Raw genomic sequence first — 17,175 nt, forward strand, 5'->3', positions numbered from 1 at the left:
CTATTTATCCTCCACAGTTTTCTTTGTCCATCATTTTTACAGAGGTAGCTTTTTTATTGCATCAGCCAAAATCCACAATTCTACTTCACATCTTTGTACAAACAACAACTCATCAAGCATTGTTGACTGTTCTGTTCAGTCATTTTCTTTACAAAGCAATTTATCACACCCATTTATCAGGACATTTTCTCCTGAGTGAATGATGTTGCCATAAAACAGAAACAATAGTCAATACATCCACAGCAGATTTTTACTTAAGCTCCTCACAGCATCAGGATTCAATCTTAATCTAAACGACCCCTTTTTGTACCTAAGCTGGACCGGTTTAGTGTCGATTAGTCCAATTACTTTTGAGCTGATTACTGCACATATAAAAAGCATTTTCCCACACAGTTCTTTCAATATTAAAATAATACCACAATATATTCATATTGTAGATCTTATATGATTATATTATCGCTACAGATGTAAATGATATAAATGAAAAATTTTACATTATTATGGACCCAACACTATGCTAAAGGTCATGGAAACACTTGTAAATCCTTTCTCCTTGCTAATAAAATTTTGACTTATGTTGTCTTACCTGCCCCTGCTGCCTGTGCTGGAGTTGCTGGAAGGCCGTGCTGGCGTATGGGAATTAGACACACCTGCAGACATAAATGAAACAAGGAACAAAACATCCATGATCACCTCTTTCTCTGGGTACACATTAAAGCTCTTCAACATGTACACAGCACTTAAGCAGGGAAAGAAAAGAAAGAAGAAGAAGAAAAAAAAAATCAGTGTCATTTAGATCAAAGGCTAAAAATCCAAAGCTATTAATGCCGCCCGAATATCCCATAGACTGTATGTGATTTAAAACTGCAACAACGTTACAAATAAAACATTAAATGATATTTTAAAAAGACATGCGGATACCTGAAGATCCAGGAGAGTGTGTGGATAGTCCGGGTGAGGGGTTCATGTCCACTGAACCCAGCTGAAGCTTGCTGGCTGTGATCCCGCGATACATAAGGTCTCCAAGGTAGTTGGTACCTGCATCCTCCAACTACAAAAAAAGTAGAGCGATAGAGAAAAGTTAGTGAAGAGGCCAAAAATAAAAATAAACAAATAATGAAATAGTGATATCCAACCAAGGTAAACACCACCAGCTACAGACACATGTAATCGCAACTAACTTTACCATTCCTGGTCACATGACACATTTTATGTAACTATACAAATTCACACATTGCTCATCATGTTTTCAAATATCTAATTTATGAGTTTTTTTAATCTAAGCTTCACAGATATTAAACATCTTTCAGTGCTAGTGATTATTGTTGGGTCTGTGTTTCCACAAGCCCCGCTGGTTTAGAGACTTATTCATCATGAAGAAAACAAAACAGTCAGCGATCGATCGATGTACTTGCAAGGGAGGCCTCGTTGGCGTCTACCACAAAATGACCCCAACGATGGCCTCCGCTTGCTGCCTTTTATTGGGAAAACAGTTCACACAATACACATCACAGCAAAAGCACCACCCACGTAAAACCCCCAAATGGTTACAAAGACAAAGCACTATGCGTGTGTATGTGTAAACATCTGTGTGCGTGTGTGTGTGTGTGATACCTCCTGCTGACCAAAAGGGTCATAAAAGCAGGAAGCAACATCACAAGAAACAGATCTTCCAGATAGGATGTGCCTGTGATAAAACACTACAGCCCCCGCCCAGAACCTCGAGAATCTGGGTGAATGAATTCCTTTCATCACAGAGTTAAAACAATGTAGAGATGGTAAGCATAAAAATGACAACATTTAACAATTCACTCTAACAATTATACAACCAGAAAACAACATATACAAACTTTATACATTTTAATATTTATTGCGCAACTATTTGCGTTTTTTTTTAGTGCTGTGATACACAATTTCCTAACAAAGAGTTAACACACACTCCTCAGCCTCCCTGGGAAAGTCTATGCCAGGGTGCTGGAAAGGAGAGTTCGTCCGTTAGTCGAACCTCGGATACAGGAGGAACAATGCGGTTTTCGTCCTGGTCGTGGAACACTGGACCAGCTCTTTATCCTCTCGAGGATACTCGAGGGTGCATGGGAGTTTGCCCAACCAGTCTACATGTGTTTTGTGGGCTTGGAGAAGGCATTCGACCGTGTCCCTCGGGGTGTCCTGTGGGAGGTGTTGCGGGAGTATGGGGTGTCTGGCCCATTGCTACGGGCCATTCGATCCCTATACGACCGTTGCAAGAGCTTGGTTCGCATTGCCGGCAATAAGTCGGACTCGTTCCCGTTCCTGGGCTCCGCCAGGGCTGCCCTTTGTCTCCGGTTCTGTTCATAATTTTTATGGACAGGATTTCTAGGCGCAGCCAAGTGGCGGAGGGCTTTCGCTTCGGTGGCCTCAGAATCTCATCTCTGATTTTTGCGGATGATGTGGTTCTGTTGGCTTCATCGGGTGAGGGCCTCCAGCTCGCACTGGAACGGTTCGCAGCAGAGTGTGAAGCAGCGGGAATGAGGATCAGCACCTCCAAATCTGAGGCCATGGTTCTCAGCCGGAAAAGGGTGGAGTGCCCACTCCGGGTCGGGGATGAGTTCCTGCCCCAAGTGGAGGAGTTCAAGTATCTCGGGGTCTTGTTCACGAGTGATGGGAGAAGGGAGCCGGAGATCGACAGACGGATTGGGGCTGCAGCTGCAGTAATGCAGATGCTGCACCGGTCCATCGTGGTGAAGAGGGAGCTGAGTGTAAAAGCGAAGCTCTCAATTTACCGGTCGATCTACGTCCCTACCCTCACCTATGGCCACGAGCTGTGGGTAGTGACCGAAAGAACGAGATCGCGGATACAAGCGGCAGAAATGAGCTTCCTCCGAAGGGTGGCTGGCCTCTCCCTTAGAGATAGGGTGAGAAGTTCGGCCATCCGGGAGGGGCTCAGAGTAGAGCAGCTGCTGCTCCACATCGAAAGGAGCCAGCTGAGGTGGTTCGGGCATCTGACAAGGATGCCCCCTGGGCGCCTCCTGGGTGAGGTGTTCCAGGCATGTCCCACCGGGAGGAGGCCCCGGGGCAGACCCAGGACACGCTGGAGAGATATCTCTCGGCTGGCCTGGGAACGCCTTGGTATTCCCCCGGATAAGCTGGAGGAGGTGGCTGGGGAGAGAGCGGTCTGGGCCTCTTTGCTTAGGCTGCTGCCCCCGCGACCCGGCCTCGGATAAAGCGGATGAAGATGGATGGATGGATGGATGGAGTTAACACATTTTATATAATTTATACTGATTAAAAAAAAAAAAACAATGTAATGAAATGTAATGTAAAGAAATGTTGATTGTTAATCAACTTTATTTTGAAAACTGAACAACAATAAAATGTGCTTACCTGAATGGGAGGGATCTCAGGTACGCAGGGCAGGTTCTCGGGATTGGTGACGGATGGGATGAGCTCAATAGGACCCATGGCAGGGTTTACAGGGCTACGGTGTGCGTGGGCGCCGGCCATACTAGCACTGGTGGGACTCGTGGGATTGGCATTATGCAGGGATGCAACCGGAAAAGGTCCTGCATGCCCTGGATTAGAATGCTACATGGAAAAAGAGAAGGGAAAGTATAGAGGAAAAGGAGGGAGGAGAGGAGGGAAGCAGGTCACTCACTGAGGTTTAAATAAGAAAAAAATAAATCTTTGTTGTGCAAACAACATTGCTGCATCATCATGCATTTGAATGACCACACATGCTGCACAAGACAAATTAATGACAAAGTAAGAAAAAAGTGCCAAACCCCTGATTGTAGTAAGAAACGAAACCTTTGGTGGCTCATCTCAGATTCTATAGACATCTGGACACAAAGAAAAAGGGGCTGGATATAGTGGAGCTTCTCTTACCTAGTCGTGCATGCAGGCAGCAAATGTACATTTTTATATTGTAAATGGTATTTTATACAGTAAATGGTATTCAAGAAAATTAATGTGTACAGATACACTGGAGAGGTAGTGTTAAGCAGAGCTGAGGAAGTCCTTTGCAGCCTTCTCTGGAACAACAGTTTCAGATTTCCTTTTCAAGGAATCATTAATGGTGTGTTTGGATGTTATACTTCATCAAATTTAATTATCATTTGTGTGTAGAAAATTGAATTTAAAAATTCATTTTTCCATAATAGCACAGCTAAATTTGAAATTAAAACCTGAATGACAAACAGTTTTAAATGGACTTTATATAATAACCCTGGCTTAATTATTCTAAAAATCAATTAACTGCATTCATTTCAGGACAAAAAAAATGTTTCGCTGCTTTTCTGAATGAATAAGACTGTTAAATTTACGAGAAAAGGTTTTTACATGTGTATCTGTTAAAAATCTAACGTGTTCCTTTCCTTTAACAGTGGCTTTTCAACCTTCTCTAAAAACCCAGTTATACCCTGCAATGCATGCATCATATAGAATTCAATTTACAGGCTTTTTTGAGTTTTATTATTTATATTTTTATATTCAATTTTATTTTCAGTTCAAGGAAATCTACTGTTAAAGAGCAGTTCATTGCTCATTGTTCATTGCAGGGAGGCTGCAGGTAGAGAGGCAGGGTACACGCTGGACAGGTCTGTGACAAGCTAATGCAGAGGGACAGGTGATCTTTTACTCACATCACACCTACTGCAATTTAGAATCGCCAATTAACCTAATATGCATGTGGGAGGAAGCATGAGTGCGCAGAGGAAACCCAAATTGACACAAGGAGAACATGAAAACTCAAAGTGCTAACCACAATGCTACACTAGTAGCATCTCTTAAAGCCAAAGTCAAAGAAGAGACTCAATAATTGCCTTACTTATTCATGGTCTTAACATCGACCACAATAACCACGATTTTGGTCACAATCCAGCAGCTCTACTCACAACTAAATAAGTATTTATGTAGGGCTTTATATCCAACATCATCCAACAGCAGATTTCTTATTTTTAGGAGACAATAATCTTTTAATTAACGAAAATTGACGAAAATAAATGTCAATTTTCTCCTGAAGGTGAATTCCTTGTGCTTCTATAAAATACGTTATGCATTTTAGCAAAAAAAGAAAATAAATATTACATTTAATAGTGCACACACATATATACACAACACTTGCTTTTGAATTTTGCTAAAACCTTAACATTTACAGAGTTTACATTTCTTAAATTAACGCCACTATTCACCCAGATAAGCTTTAGTGATTCTGTTACAGTCATACATGAAAGCAGATGGCAGAAAATACACATCTAACAGCCCGTTTCCCTCACAGGAACCTTTGTTGAGACTTCAATCTTGTTTCCAGTGTTAACTGCATGACTAAAAGGTGTCATCACATCACAAATCGGCCAAGTACACAATATATCAAGTCTGGTGTCTGAAACCATTGAAGTAAGAATGCAAGAAAGGGATGAAGTGAATTTGGATTCAAAAAGAGAAAAGGAAAAAGTGGTCCGCTCTCTTTGGGCTCATCTGGTTAAATGATGATTATACAAAAAATAAAAATAAAAATCTGACATTCACAGATATTATCCTTATTTTCTATATGGCTTGCATATAATTTGATAGATTACAGAAACTTTTGTTTGCCCCACAATAAAAAAAAAAGAAGTAGCATCTGTGAAATTATGTCCATTTTTATATTAGTGGGTGACATAAAAATGAAGAGATTTCTATGTAATGTGATCAGTGGATATTGCAGTGTAATTAGATTATTAATATTTTATATTCTTACATGAAAATGGTAGTTACATTTTTCTAATTCAGTTTCTTCTTGCACATACTGCAAATTGAACTTCAGCTTTGATTAAATGATGTAATTTAACCATGCTACTATTAGAAGAGTGAAGATAGACGGCTGCACCATCGGCTGTTAATTTAAAATGAATATCCATCTATGAATCAATGACTTTTACAAAAATACTGGCGGTTGCCAGTGGTACCCCTCAGACTTCTATGAACTTCAAAATCTTACGTCAGCTTGTTCTCAAGTTATTGCATTCATGAGATTTGGTGACTCGCTGATCTAGAGGCCCAGGTCAATGATATTCAAACTAGTCAGAGATTTTTAGTAGATACACCTTTGGCATCAATTTGAAACTCATATGTCATTTCGTTCTGGAGTTATCACATTAACTAACTTGGGAGTTCATGAGGCAGACCCGCCAGGGTGACAACAATAACCCATTAGCTTAACGAATCAGAGGTACAAAGACACCCATCAAGATCAGTCTAAACTCAGACTGATAAAGGTGGGGCTGATGTTTTCTTTGGTAAAGGTTGAATCTGGACAAACACCCATAATTGTATTGTTTAGGAAGTCCTAGATAGTGTCTTATAGAAAAAACGGTGAGGTTAATAATGTTTGAGAATATTAAAAATTATTAACCTCAAAAATGCCTTTATTTCTTTAATACTAGACTTTCTTACTTACACTCCTACACTACATACACACACTCCAATTTATTAGATGCTCAGGCAAGCAGACCTGACCACCTGGTAGATAGGTTGCAACAGCAGAGCACACTGGATGCCACTCCTGTCATGTCCTTGCAATATGGAACGCCAGGACTGCCATAATGAATTAATTAAATACACCATTAAATAATTAATTAAATGTGTCAATAATTAATTAAAATTGGAATTAATTAATTAAATAAATAGTTATGACACATTTAATTAATTATTTATGTATTTCACATTTTAATTAATTATTGACACATTTAATTAATTAATTATTGACACATTTAATTAATTAATTATTGACACATTTAATTAATTAATTATTGACACATTTAATTAATTATTGACACATTTAATTAATTATTTAATGATATATTTATTTATTTCATTTTGGCAGTCTTGGCGCCTGGCTCTCGTCATGAAATAATTTTATCTGTCAGCCTCACCCATCAAACTCAGGGGGCGGGGTTAACGCTGCCCATGCAGCTTCTCTAACATTTGATTGGTTGCCGTGCAAAGTAAGTCAAAACAGGTCGATCCTAGATAATCGATTGCTTGTGTAGACTTGGAGCAGCCAGTTATCCCAGAATGCAGATCAAATCACAGGCAGCAATGGTGGTGGTGTAGTTTTAAAATACCCTGTTTTTCTGTCACCAGCTACACTTTTAACAGTGTTTTAGCCGCGAATGTCGCGCCGTATGTCTGGTCAGGTTGTCAACATAGAACATGCTTGCAAAAGTGCTCAGATGTTTTCAGAGATTTCACTAGCTCTGCTAACAGTTAGCATGCAGAGCGCACTGAGGGGGTACATTAACCGGTTTGTTTACATATTCCACTCTCCGTGTTCCACATGTTGCATTCGCAGATTCTCATTTTCACCGAACGATCGTCTCTTTCCGCCTGGTCTTGTGTCTCTGTGCTTCTGTAACATAAAGAACGAGCTGACATTTTTCTCACGAAACCAGCGATCAGCTCAGCAGACCCTCAGTTTACCTGCATGCATCCTCCTCCTCATCTGTCAGCTGTTTAACACCTGCTGCTAATTCAAGAAACACGCCTAGTTACCTGGTGATAGTCACAGTTTAACTGCACAAGATAAGTAAATATAGTATTTTCCCCGAGCGCAGAGCTGCTGGAGCTTGTTTCCTTACAGAGCACTTTATAGGCGAGCCAGCTTTATCAGCGGCTGATGTCCAATCACCAGCACACAGCTTTCAAACCTCAGCTGAGTTTTAGCTCTCAGTGGTTAAACGCTGGACTTCATTCACTCAGGTTCTGTCTGTCGGGTCACGTTTACTTCGCTGTTTTATTTACAACTGAGCAAATTGGTTTGGCTGAGGTTAAAGTTACGTTTCATAACTGCATAGTTTCACAGACGTTTAATGGTTCACTGGCACATGTGTTAGACTGAACTATCATCTAAATATCATCTGTTTTTTAATAGTTATTCAACTGTATTCTAAGCACCAGCTGTCTGTTAGAATGTGATTTTTTTTCTCTCTCTGTTGGCAGAGGTATAAAAATGCGCAGGAAAATCTGACGTACATGGCAAACTTCACCGACGATATTTAGGGAGGAATAAACACACATCAAACATAAATGAACCATTTGCCTGTCTCCATAATTGAGAGCATTTTCTCTTCTTATCTCTCTCTCTCTCTCTCTCTCTCTCTCTCTCTCTCTCTCTCTCTCTCTCTCTCTCTCTCTCTCTCTCTCTCTCTCTCTCTCTCTCTCTCTCTCTCTCTCTCTCTCTCTCTCTCTCTCTCTCTCTCTCTCTCTCTCTACCTGTCAAAGGCTTGTTACAAACTATGAAACACATTCTGGATGTTAGAAGAAAACGAATACTGCTCATGAATGAGACTAAAGGCAGGAAGGTGTCCTTTAAAACTAAACATGTTAATAGGACCTCCCTGTTTATATCATAGTTTAAGATATAGCACGTGTATTTCAGTAATAGCCTGCTGAGGCCACTATACGTGCTGGCCTCATATCAAATGTGAAGGCAGACTGAGTCTATGTTTGACGTTTGTTTATATCTAATCTTCCTTTTCAAACATTTAAACAGCAGCGAGTCTGCAGCTGAGGGAATACAAATTCAAATTGTCGGAACAGGTTTGCTCGTTTCTTGGATTCATTTGGTGATTTATTAAATGTATAACTGTTATTCTAATCTGCTGCTGAGTCTCTTACACTTTTCTTTATGCTGTATATTTTCACGTCTCTGGAATAGTTGGCAGTTAGATAGTCAGCTGGGAAACTTTGTGTTAACTCATGGAGCTGAGGATATCGTGGATATGCTGACCTCGCTGCGTGGTGTACAGAGCGAGGTCAGCATGATTAATATTCACAATAAAAATATTAGCCGAACATCATGAAGTCTGTATGTGTTTCATAGTGTCGAACAATCTTTGTACAGTTAAAGCCAGCAGTTACTACATGACGGAAACACCAACGTTATCTCTTTTATGTGTTTATACACAGGTCACGCTGATTACTGAACAAAAACCCAAAGATCAGATGTTAAACAGATTTATTTGCTCTCTCTCCTCCTTAAACATGTTTTTAATGTTAGTTATAATTCAGAATTGGCGACTGAAACACGTAGGACACATAAGAACATCAGGAAATAAAACACCGATAAATATAACCTCAGTAAAAGAAGTCAGCGGGGGTTACTACAGCTGTGTACCGGGGCCTGCGCTTTGTCGGTGGGATTGCTTGCGAGGCGAGCGGGTCTATCCCACGCTTTGCCGTGAGACTGGGACGACATCTCCGAAATCATCGAAACACTTTTGCAAAGAGGCTGTATCTTGACAAACCGACCAGACACATGAAGATTAAACCACTACATTCTCGGCTAAAAAAATATTAAAACGGTATTTGGTAACACACAAACAGGGTTTTTCAAAGCTCAGTTCTGTTAGCTTCCACATGCCGGTTGTTGTGTGCTAGAAACAATGGCCACCAGGCCAAAGCAATGGTTTTGACTCGATCAGCGTTAACCCCGCCCCCTGAGTTTGATGGGTGAGGCTGACAGATAAAATTATTTCATGATGAGAGCCAGGCGCCAAGACTGCCAAAATGAAATAAATAAATATATCATTAAATAATTAATTAAATGTGTCAATAATTAATTAAATGTGTCAATAATTAATTAAAATGTGAAATACATAAATAATTAATTAAATATGTCAATAATTAATTAATTAAATGTGTCAATAATTAATTAAAACGTGAAATACATAAATAATTAATTAAATGTGTCAATAATTAATTAAAACGTGAAATACATAAATAATTAATTAAATGTGTCAATAATTAATTAATTACATATATCATAACTATTTATTTAATTAATTAATTCCAATTTTAATTAATTATTGCCACATTTAATTAATTATTTAATGGTGTATTTAATTAATTCATTATGGCAGTCCTGGCGTTCCATATTGCAGGGGCTCCCCCCCAAATAATATACTGGATATTGTTCAAACTACTTTCTTAAGTCAGCTATCAGGCTGCTTAATATCAGCCTTGCTCTGTCTATCTATACACGAACGGTATTAAGAATGGCATTTTTGGTCAAACAGCTGTTTACCAGTCACATTTAATAAATTAATCTAAATGTGCCTTACATAATAAAATTACACCTGTTCAGCTATTTCCATGTAGTGAAACTAGAGTGTGTTTTGTACTGACCTGTCTCTGTAGCTGCGGCTGCATCATCGTAGGATACTGCTGTCCATTATGTCTCGGCTGACTGGTGGGCATTCGACCCGGCGATGGGCCAGGTAGACGCATATGGTGTGAGGAAGGGTACAATGGGGGGCCCGGCCCCCCATTCATACCCCCAGGCCCTCGTGGTATCTGCTGCATACTGATGAGTCTTGGGGGCTGGTGGAAAACAAAAACAGAAACCATACAGACATATTCGACTCCTGTTCTAGCAAACATGGTCGCCAGAGACATGTCAATGATGATGATTAATGCTCATATGGCAATCACTTCAATCATTTATTCTACGGAGACACTTCAACTACTACAGCTTCTCAAACTTCTAGAATTCTACTTATTCCCAACAGGAAACATGTTTTTAAATTAAGTCTCACTGAACTTTTTTGTCTAAGTAAATGTTTTTTGCCAGATTTGAAGCCAATAAAAGTATTTAAGAGGTATTGCAGCATCCATCCACACTGCTGACACAGAGGTTTAGTAACACATTATTTTTTGCTACACTAGATTTACAGTTTATTCCAAAATGGCCCCTTAGCTGGGAATGATTTCATACCTGCTGCTGAACCATGGATGGGCCAGCCTGCCTGGATGCAATGCGCATCTGTTGCTGTATTTGCTGCTGGTGTTGCTGCTGTTGTTGTTGGTGCTGCTGCTTCTGGTGTGCATAAGCTGCCTGCTGCATGTGTTGCAGTCTGAGTTGTGCCAGGTTGATCTGTCCTGGGTGTTTGCTGGGGAGACCTTGAACTGGGGATATAGGTGGTCCGCTTACCATCACGGCGCCGGGCGGCTGTGCAGGTGGAGGTGGTTTCTCAATAACCAAATTACCTAAAACAAGAGGATGGAGGCCAGTGAGCTGAATTTAAAGAAGCACACGGAATAAACGATCCCTTTATTTACTTAGAGCAGTGTCTGTCACGTAGAAATAAACAGCTTGTAAGAACATTAGACGAAATATTCACTAGAACAAATCAATACTTAATGCACTGACATGGTAGTTGATGAGGTATAATTTGGGTATACATTTCTCTCACCTAGATTAACCACATTTTTGGCCCAGAAGGTGGGGTCACAGAAGAAGCGCACAACTCCGTTGGCCTGGGGTGCTGGCTCCAGTCTAACTTTGAAGAGCTGGCGTAGCTGATACAGGATCTGCATGCATTCATGCACACACAGAGAATAATGTTCTTCAGTTACAGAGCCTGGCTAAGCAAGCAACAAATATTATGTTTATCAGCAGGCCCTTTGGGAGCATTACTCAACAATCCCACAACAAATTTATCTCAATTATCACATTTGCTGGCTATCTTGTGGTAGGCGGTTAAATTCACATGGCAGAGCCATCCATCCACATACAAGGGGATTAATTTTGCAACTATATCAATACAGCTTGGCCAGCAGGGTACAACAGGGACAAAAATACTCTTCTTAAATTGCTCCATTACATAGAACCACAGGCAATAAAAACACTAACATACAAGCTACCATACCTCCTTATATTAATTGCAATTCACACGTGATCACGATCATTAGGTCATGTGACTAAAATATTCATTAAAAGAAGATCAAACACTTTATATAGTATGATTCTTTGGATGTACGGGGCTTTGGCATCCGCTTAAAGCCAAATCCAATGCTTTTTCAAGTCTGCTTTGTTCAGGCCATACAGTTAGCTCCACCATCTCCACTGCTGATCATCTGGAGCCCTTGAGAAACATACCAGCCTCTTGCTGTAGAGCAGTGCTGTGCTGCTGCCAGTAGTGATGGCCCAGTGGCAGAAGTTGAGCACATGATGAATCTGTTGTGCCAGTTGGGTAGTGTCTTTATGCTGAGCCACAAGCCTCATACTGCGTTCTTTGGTCACACTCTAAGACAAAAAGAGAGATTATATTGGTTAAGAAATTGCTACTCAAAGAGTCTAAACACTCCAGCTGAATGAATAAGTCATGATCAAGCCAAATCTCCCTCAAGGCAAAAATAAAGCACATGCATGGAAAAGGATTAGATCCTTAGATTTGATTAGATTAAAATCTAACAATCCCTGCAGGTTGCCTGGGTTACTGCGGTAGAGTTTAACAGAAAATAGCAAAAAAAAATAATAAGAAAATAGGCACAATACATGAAGTGTAGAAACACAATGTGAAAAAGGTTCCGCTAACAAAATGCTTGCATCTATGAGCCGGGCTCCAGACATAAAAACTCTCGAAAAGCCTTTTGCCAACCACACGTCTTTAACTGTGCAATTTCAGTGAAATTACTATGTTTCAACGCTGTTACAGTGAGTCGCCTGGCACAGCCTGAGCTCTCATAAATTCGTTCAAGTACTGCTGCTGTAATTTCAATCCATTCCACCAAACCAATTATGAATTTGCAGCAAATTATTAAGTTCTGATCCAGACTAGCTTCCACTAATATTCTCTTACCTCCAACTGCTGCAGCAGAGACTTGCCCTTTTTGTTGATTTCATTTATAAGAGTAAAAACTGCAATTTTGATCTCATGCTCCACCTTCCTGTGTGTCTCATTAAGTTCTTTTAACCTGGGTTAAGGTAAGCAAAAAGAGGACACAAATGATTTACATAGAAATACCAGCCAGAAGTATATACATCCCCCAACTGTGTCAACAGGTAGCACTGGTTATGAAAAAGTCGCACCTGCTTTGCACCTGAGAGACAGAATAATGGACAAAGTTCTTCTTTTCCTGTAATTTGGCCATAGTGGTCTCAATGATGCTTTTATGGTTCTGGAAAGCCTCTTCCAGAAACTGGTACCTGGGAGTTGAAAGATAACATCAGGAAAAAAAATATAAGAACAAATGACACAGTACTCAAAGAACACCAAATCATACACGCACAAAATAAGGGTTCATGGCAGGTTGAATCACCATGAACCATGTTTACTTGTCGTTCTTCTTGGCTTATTGCACCCTTAAAGTGAATTAGCAAGACATGTGCTCAGAGCTCATCAGAAGAAGCCAGAGACGCTGACTGTTTTATATTGTGGATTGTCATTTATGCTTAGAAATATATACTCATACATGCTTAGAGTTATATAATCAATTGCATATTGATAGGATGTCTGATCCTTAGTAGTCTGCAAAGACTGTGTGTGCCTTCCACAGGGTTCTGGCATGCACACACATCCTAAGGTCATGAGAGAGGTCGTACCTTCTCTTACTGATTTATGGTATAGGAGGGACACCTACTCTGTATATGTTTAAGTATAAGAGCCCTTTGTTTAGGTGGACCGCTGGACTCCTGGCACCAGCTTTGGGGAGCATGCTACACATGCTTGGATTTCCCCTTGTGGGGAAAATTAATTTATTAATTAAGTTATTCTATTCCTGTTTTCATGTCCTGTTTTATGACCACTGACATTAAAAGTATCGCTCCTCATTCATTTTCACAGTTGCTTCAAAATAAGTGTGTAGATAAATACCTGGGGGGTTGCTAAGATAGCTGCTGAGTGGGAACGGTTGTTCTAGATAGACTTTGATACCATCAAGTTGCAAACAACTTTCAATTAGAGGGCAGACGATTTATTAGTTTTGTGCAGATAATGGAAAAAAGGGTTGATGTTCCTAAAGGTGAGTCTCTCTTTGGAATAATTGAAACTGATAAGCATAATTTGATACAAAAACAATATTCTCATTATATTACTACTGAATCCTAACCTGCTAACCTGTAAACAAAACATTTTAAAGCCTCATGGCAGTATGTACATTAAATTTGGTGTGTCAATATGAAAGAGGTGCAAAATGCCCAGACACCAGTGGCTGCCAGCAAAGTAGGCAATCATTCTTAAACCTTAGTGTGCTGGGTTACTGCAGTAGCCCAATGTTAGGATTATTGGGGTAAAAACAAAAACACACTGTGCAATTAGTCACACAAGATAGAGACACTTTACCACATAAGAAAGCTGAAAGACAAGCAGCTGACAGATGAAAAAGGCATGTGCATGCTGAGCTACCTGTGCTCCTTGTGCTCCAGCAGCTGGCAGTCCCTACAGGTTAAAGTGTCACATGTCTCACAGAAAAGCTTCAGTGGCTCCTGCTTGTGGATGGGGCAAAAAACGGGCCTCTGTTCTGAGGTGCTGACAGACTCTGTAAATACACACCAGAAGAAGACATCATGAACACTCAGGAAAATAGTGATACTGGCAAGGAGTGAAAATGACCACAAGGAAAAAAAACAAACAAAACAACACAAGTCAATGGAAGATCAAACAAGACTGCAAAGAAAGAGAAAATAAGACAGAAGCTATAAGAAAACTAGAGATTGGATCCTCTCTCCAGCCTGAGGGGTTCCATCGAATCCATGAGATCTGCAGCACTATTACCATGGCAACAACCAATCAGCTTTACCACAGACACTGCATGTCAACTACTGTTTGCCTCGTTCAGTCTTTTGTAATGTTAGCCTCACTAAGTAGCAGCCAAAACTTCACTGTAAGAGTCGGAGTCTTACCAGACGCAGCATCAGCATCCTCCTTTGTACGAATTTTGTGGTCCTTTGTGATTTTCACCCTCTGGTGGGCCTCCACACAGGTTTTACACAGCCACTCTCCACACTCCACACAAAACCCTATAGTTCCTGCATTGTCCTCACAACTTGTGCACACCTTGGAAAGACAACACCAATTAGCACCTAAAACAAAGTATCAAAATGTGGTGATATCATACCAACATCATAATCTAGTCTTCTTTTTTTTTTTAAACACCATTTTTGGGACAATGTAACATTTTGTGCTACCAAAAAAAAAAAAAAAAAAAAAGTAATAATCCACCATTATAAAACATATTTTGACAAAGCATGAACTATCAAATTCTCGCTCTATGGCGCAAATACACCAAAGATATATTAATACAGAATTATTCTCACAGTAACTCTGTTTTGTAGGTAACTTGTTAAAACTGACAATAGTTTACAATTTATTTTTCTAACACTAACATTAAAAATAAGTGAAGGTTTAATCTTGGAAAAGTGTGAATTATACACAACTCTAAAAGGTGTTGGGGTATTTAATTCTGAAATGTTGTGGGTCATTTTAGTGGGTCACGAGGTGCAGGAGTGTGGTTTTACTTGCAGCAGTAAAAGAAAACCAATGAATTCAAACAATATTCAGCTTCTTCACTGCAACATAAATCTGCATTTTTAAGTTTTAAGGATGATCTGGTAGTCAATTTTGTGTCATCACTGAAAGATACTCATTTGTTTTGACAAATAACTGAAAATTAAAATAATATGATTACAACTAACTAAGTCTTCCACATTAAGATACTGGCAAAATTCCTGTTTGAAGAATCTAAATGACTCTTCAAGACTTGTTTTGGGAGACTGAACTAATGCCATTTTCATATGTTTTTAACGGCACGAGGATGGAAAGCCGGAGTGAAATTAGAACCTGAAAAGGTATAATCCAGATAAAAATTACCTCGTTTTGGTAAGCTGTTTGCACTTCCACAGATCATGTAATGCGCCTCAGTTTTGTCACTTGCCAGTTTTAAACAAGAACTAAATAGGATCATTCTGATTCATGTACGGACTTTTAAATATTACCAAACCCAGATTACAAGTACTTTAACTTGAACGCATCTACTTTGAATTATTGTATTTATATCATGACAAGTTGAAAATATTGAGGAGAACAACATGTAGCATGGTGTAATATTGCTAAAAGAAATTTTATGTAAAAAAATTTTTTTTTATTTTTTTTTTGGGGGGGGGGGGGGGGGGGGGCTGTGTAGGTGTCCTTTAAATTTTGCATTTAAAGGACATGTATCAGTTTGACAGTCTTGTAACACTGTTTAAGAGTTCTAGTTTTCTTTCTTGACAACCTTTTGATTTTGACTTTGGTTTATTTTTTCCATTGTAATCCAGTCTGAATCAGGGATTATGGTAATCCTTGATATTCTGGATCACAATAATCATTATCCTGTTCAAACTAGAGATTTGATATGGATTAAAAAAAATTAGCTGGGTCACCTGATCCTATCTGATTACATGATCCTGTTGTTCCTTTGAACTAGATTTCAGGATTTGGTCCTGTCTGATTGGATTAATACTACCAGATTACTTTTGAAAAACTGGACCCTGGTAGGGGAAATTTAAAATCCAGCTGATATTTACAACTTCCCTAACATCTAAAGATAAAGCTTCTGAAAGGAGCCTTGGTGTTTTTACTTGGCTTTTATCATGTCACAGGTCACAGTGTGGAGTTTGCATGTTCTCCCTGTGCCTGCTTGGCTTTCCTCGAATTTCTTGCCACCGTCCAAAAACACGTGTGTTAAGTTAACTGGAGATTCTGAAATGGTTGCAAGTGTGAATGTGAGCATGGATGATTGAATGATCTCTCTCTATTAGTGATGTGATAGACTGATAACCTCTCTAGGGTAAATCCCGCCTCACACCCAGTGCCAGCTGGGACAAGTTCAAGCTCCCCCACTTACAACCCCAAATTGGATAAGTGCTAAAGCAGATGAACATTCACAAAGGATTTAAAATAAAAGCATACTAGAAGGTACCATCGCAGCCCACAGTTCTTCAGGAACAGGTTTACTGTCTCACAAAAACTGGTTTGAAAAACAAAAACAAAAACAAAAAAGAAAAAAAAAAAAAAAATCACCAAAGTGGGTAACAGACGGTTGAACATTAACTAGAACCAGAAGAACAGGTGTCAATTAGGGCTGTGCAATATGACCAAAATCTCATATCCCCATATAAACATTTCTTATCCCGATAATGATATATATCATAAAGATTTCACATTTTCTGTAAATTCAGTGAATCTTCGGCATCTTGACTTGTGTTTTCAGCTGGGTGTCATGTTCCTGGAGTTGAGTGTTTTGACCGATGCATGAAACTATATATTTTTAGACGTAAGTTCTAACGGCCGCCATTTTCTTTGTGAGAATTTATTACACGGCGTGTTGCGGGGAAAAGCTTGTTCTAACATTTGAGTCTAAGGTTTATTTTTTTTTACCACCTGATAGCTCTTTTTT

At 39.5% G+C, this 17,175-nt stretch overlaps 1 protein-coding gene across 3 annotated transcripts in view; it reads right to left on the bottom strand.

The window, feature by feature from the left end:
• Positions 1-17,175, bottom strand: part of trim33 (tripartite motif containing 33) — a 35,232-nt gene that overhangs the window by 8,383 nt on the left and 9,674 nt on the right. For 2 of the 3 annotated variants that reach the window (XM_085392756.1, XM_085392757.1), the window contains exons 3-14: positions 14,642-14,795; positions 14,145-14,277; positions 12,830-12,946; positions 12,600-12,714; positions 11,897-12,043; positions 11,211-11,328; positions 10,733-11,004; positions 10,144-10,338; positions 3,762-3,818; positions 3,364-3,564; positions 922-1,051; positions 587-650 (exon numbers count right to left, since the gene is read on the bottom strand). In XM_085392756.1, coding sequence (XP_085248882.1) covers positions 587-650; positions 922-1,051; positions 3,364-3,564; positions 3,762-3,818; positions 10,144-10,338; positions 10,733-11,004; positions 11,211-11,328; positions 11,897-12,043; positions 12,600-12,714; positions 12,830-12,946; positions 14,145-14,277; positions 14,642-14,795 — 1,703 coding nt within the window. The remainder of the gene's footprint in view (positions 1-586; positions 651-921; positions 1,052-3,363; positions 3,565-3,761; positions 3,819-10,143; positions 10,339-10,732; positions 11,005-11,210; positions 11,329-11,896; positions 12,044-12,599; positions 12,715-12,829; positions 12,947-14,144; positions 14,278-14,641; positions 14,796-17,175) is intronic. The other variant, XM_085392758.1, reaches the window with a different exon arrangement.

The sequence above is a fragment of the Rhamphochromis longiceps genome, linkage group LG20, assembly GCF_057381845.1.
Source record: "Rhamphochromis longiceps isolate RC_006_pf linkage group LG20, R_longiceps_female_GT1.1, whole genome shotgun sequence".
NCBI lineage: Eukaryota > Metazoa > Chordata > Actinopteri > Cichliformes > Cichlidae > Rhamphochromis > Rhamphochromis longiceps.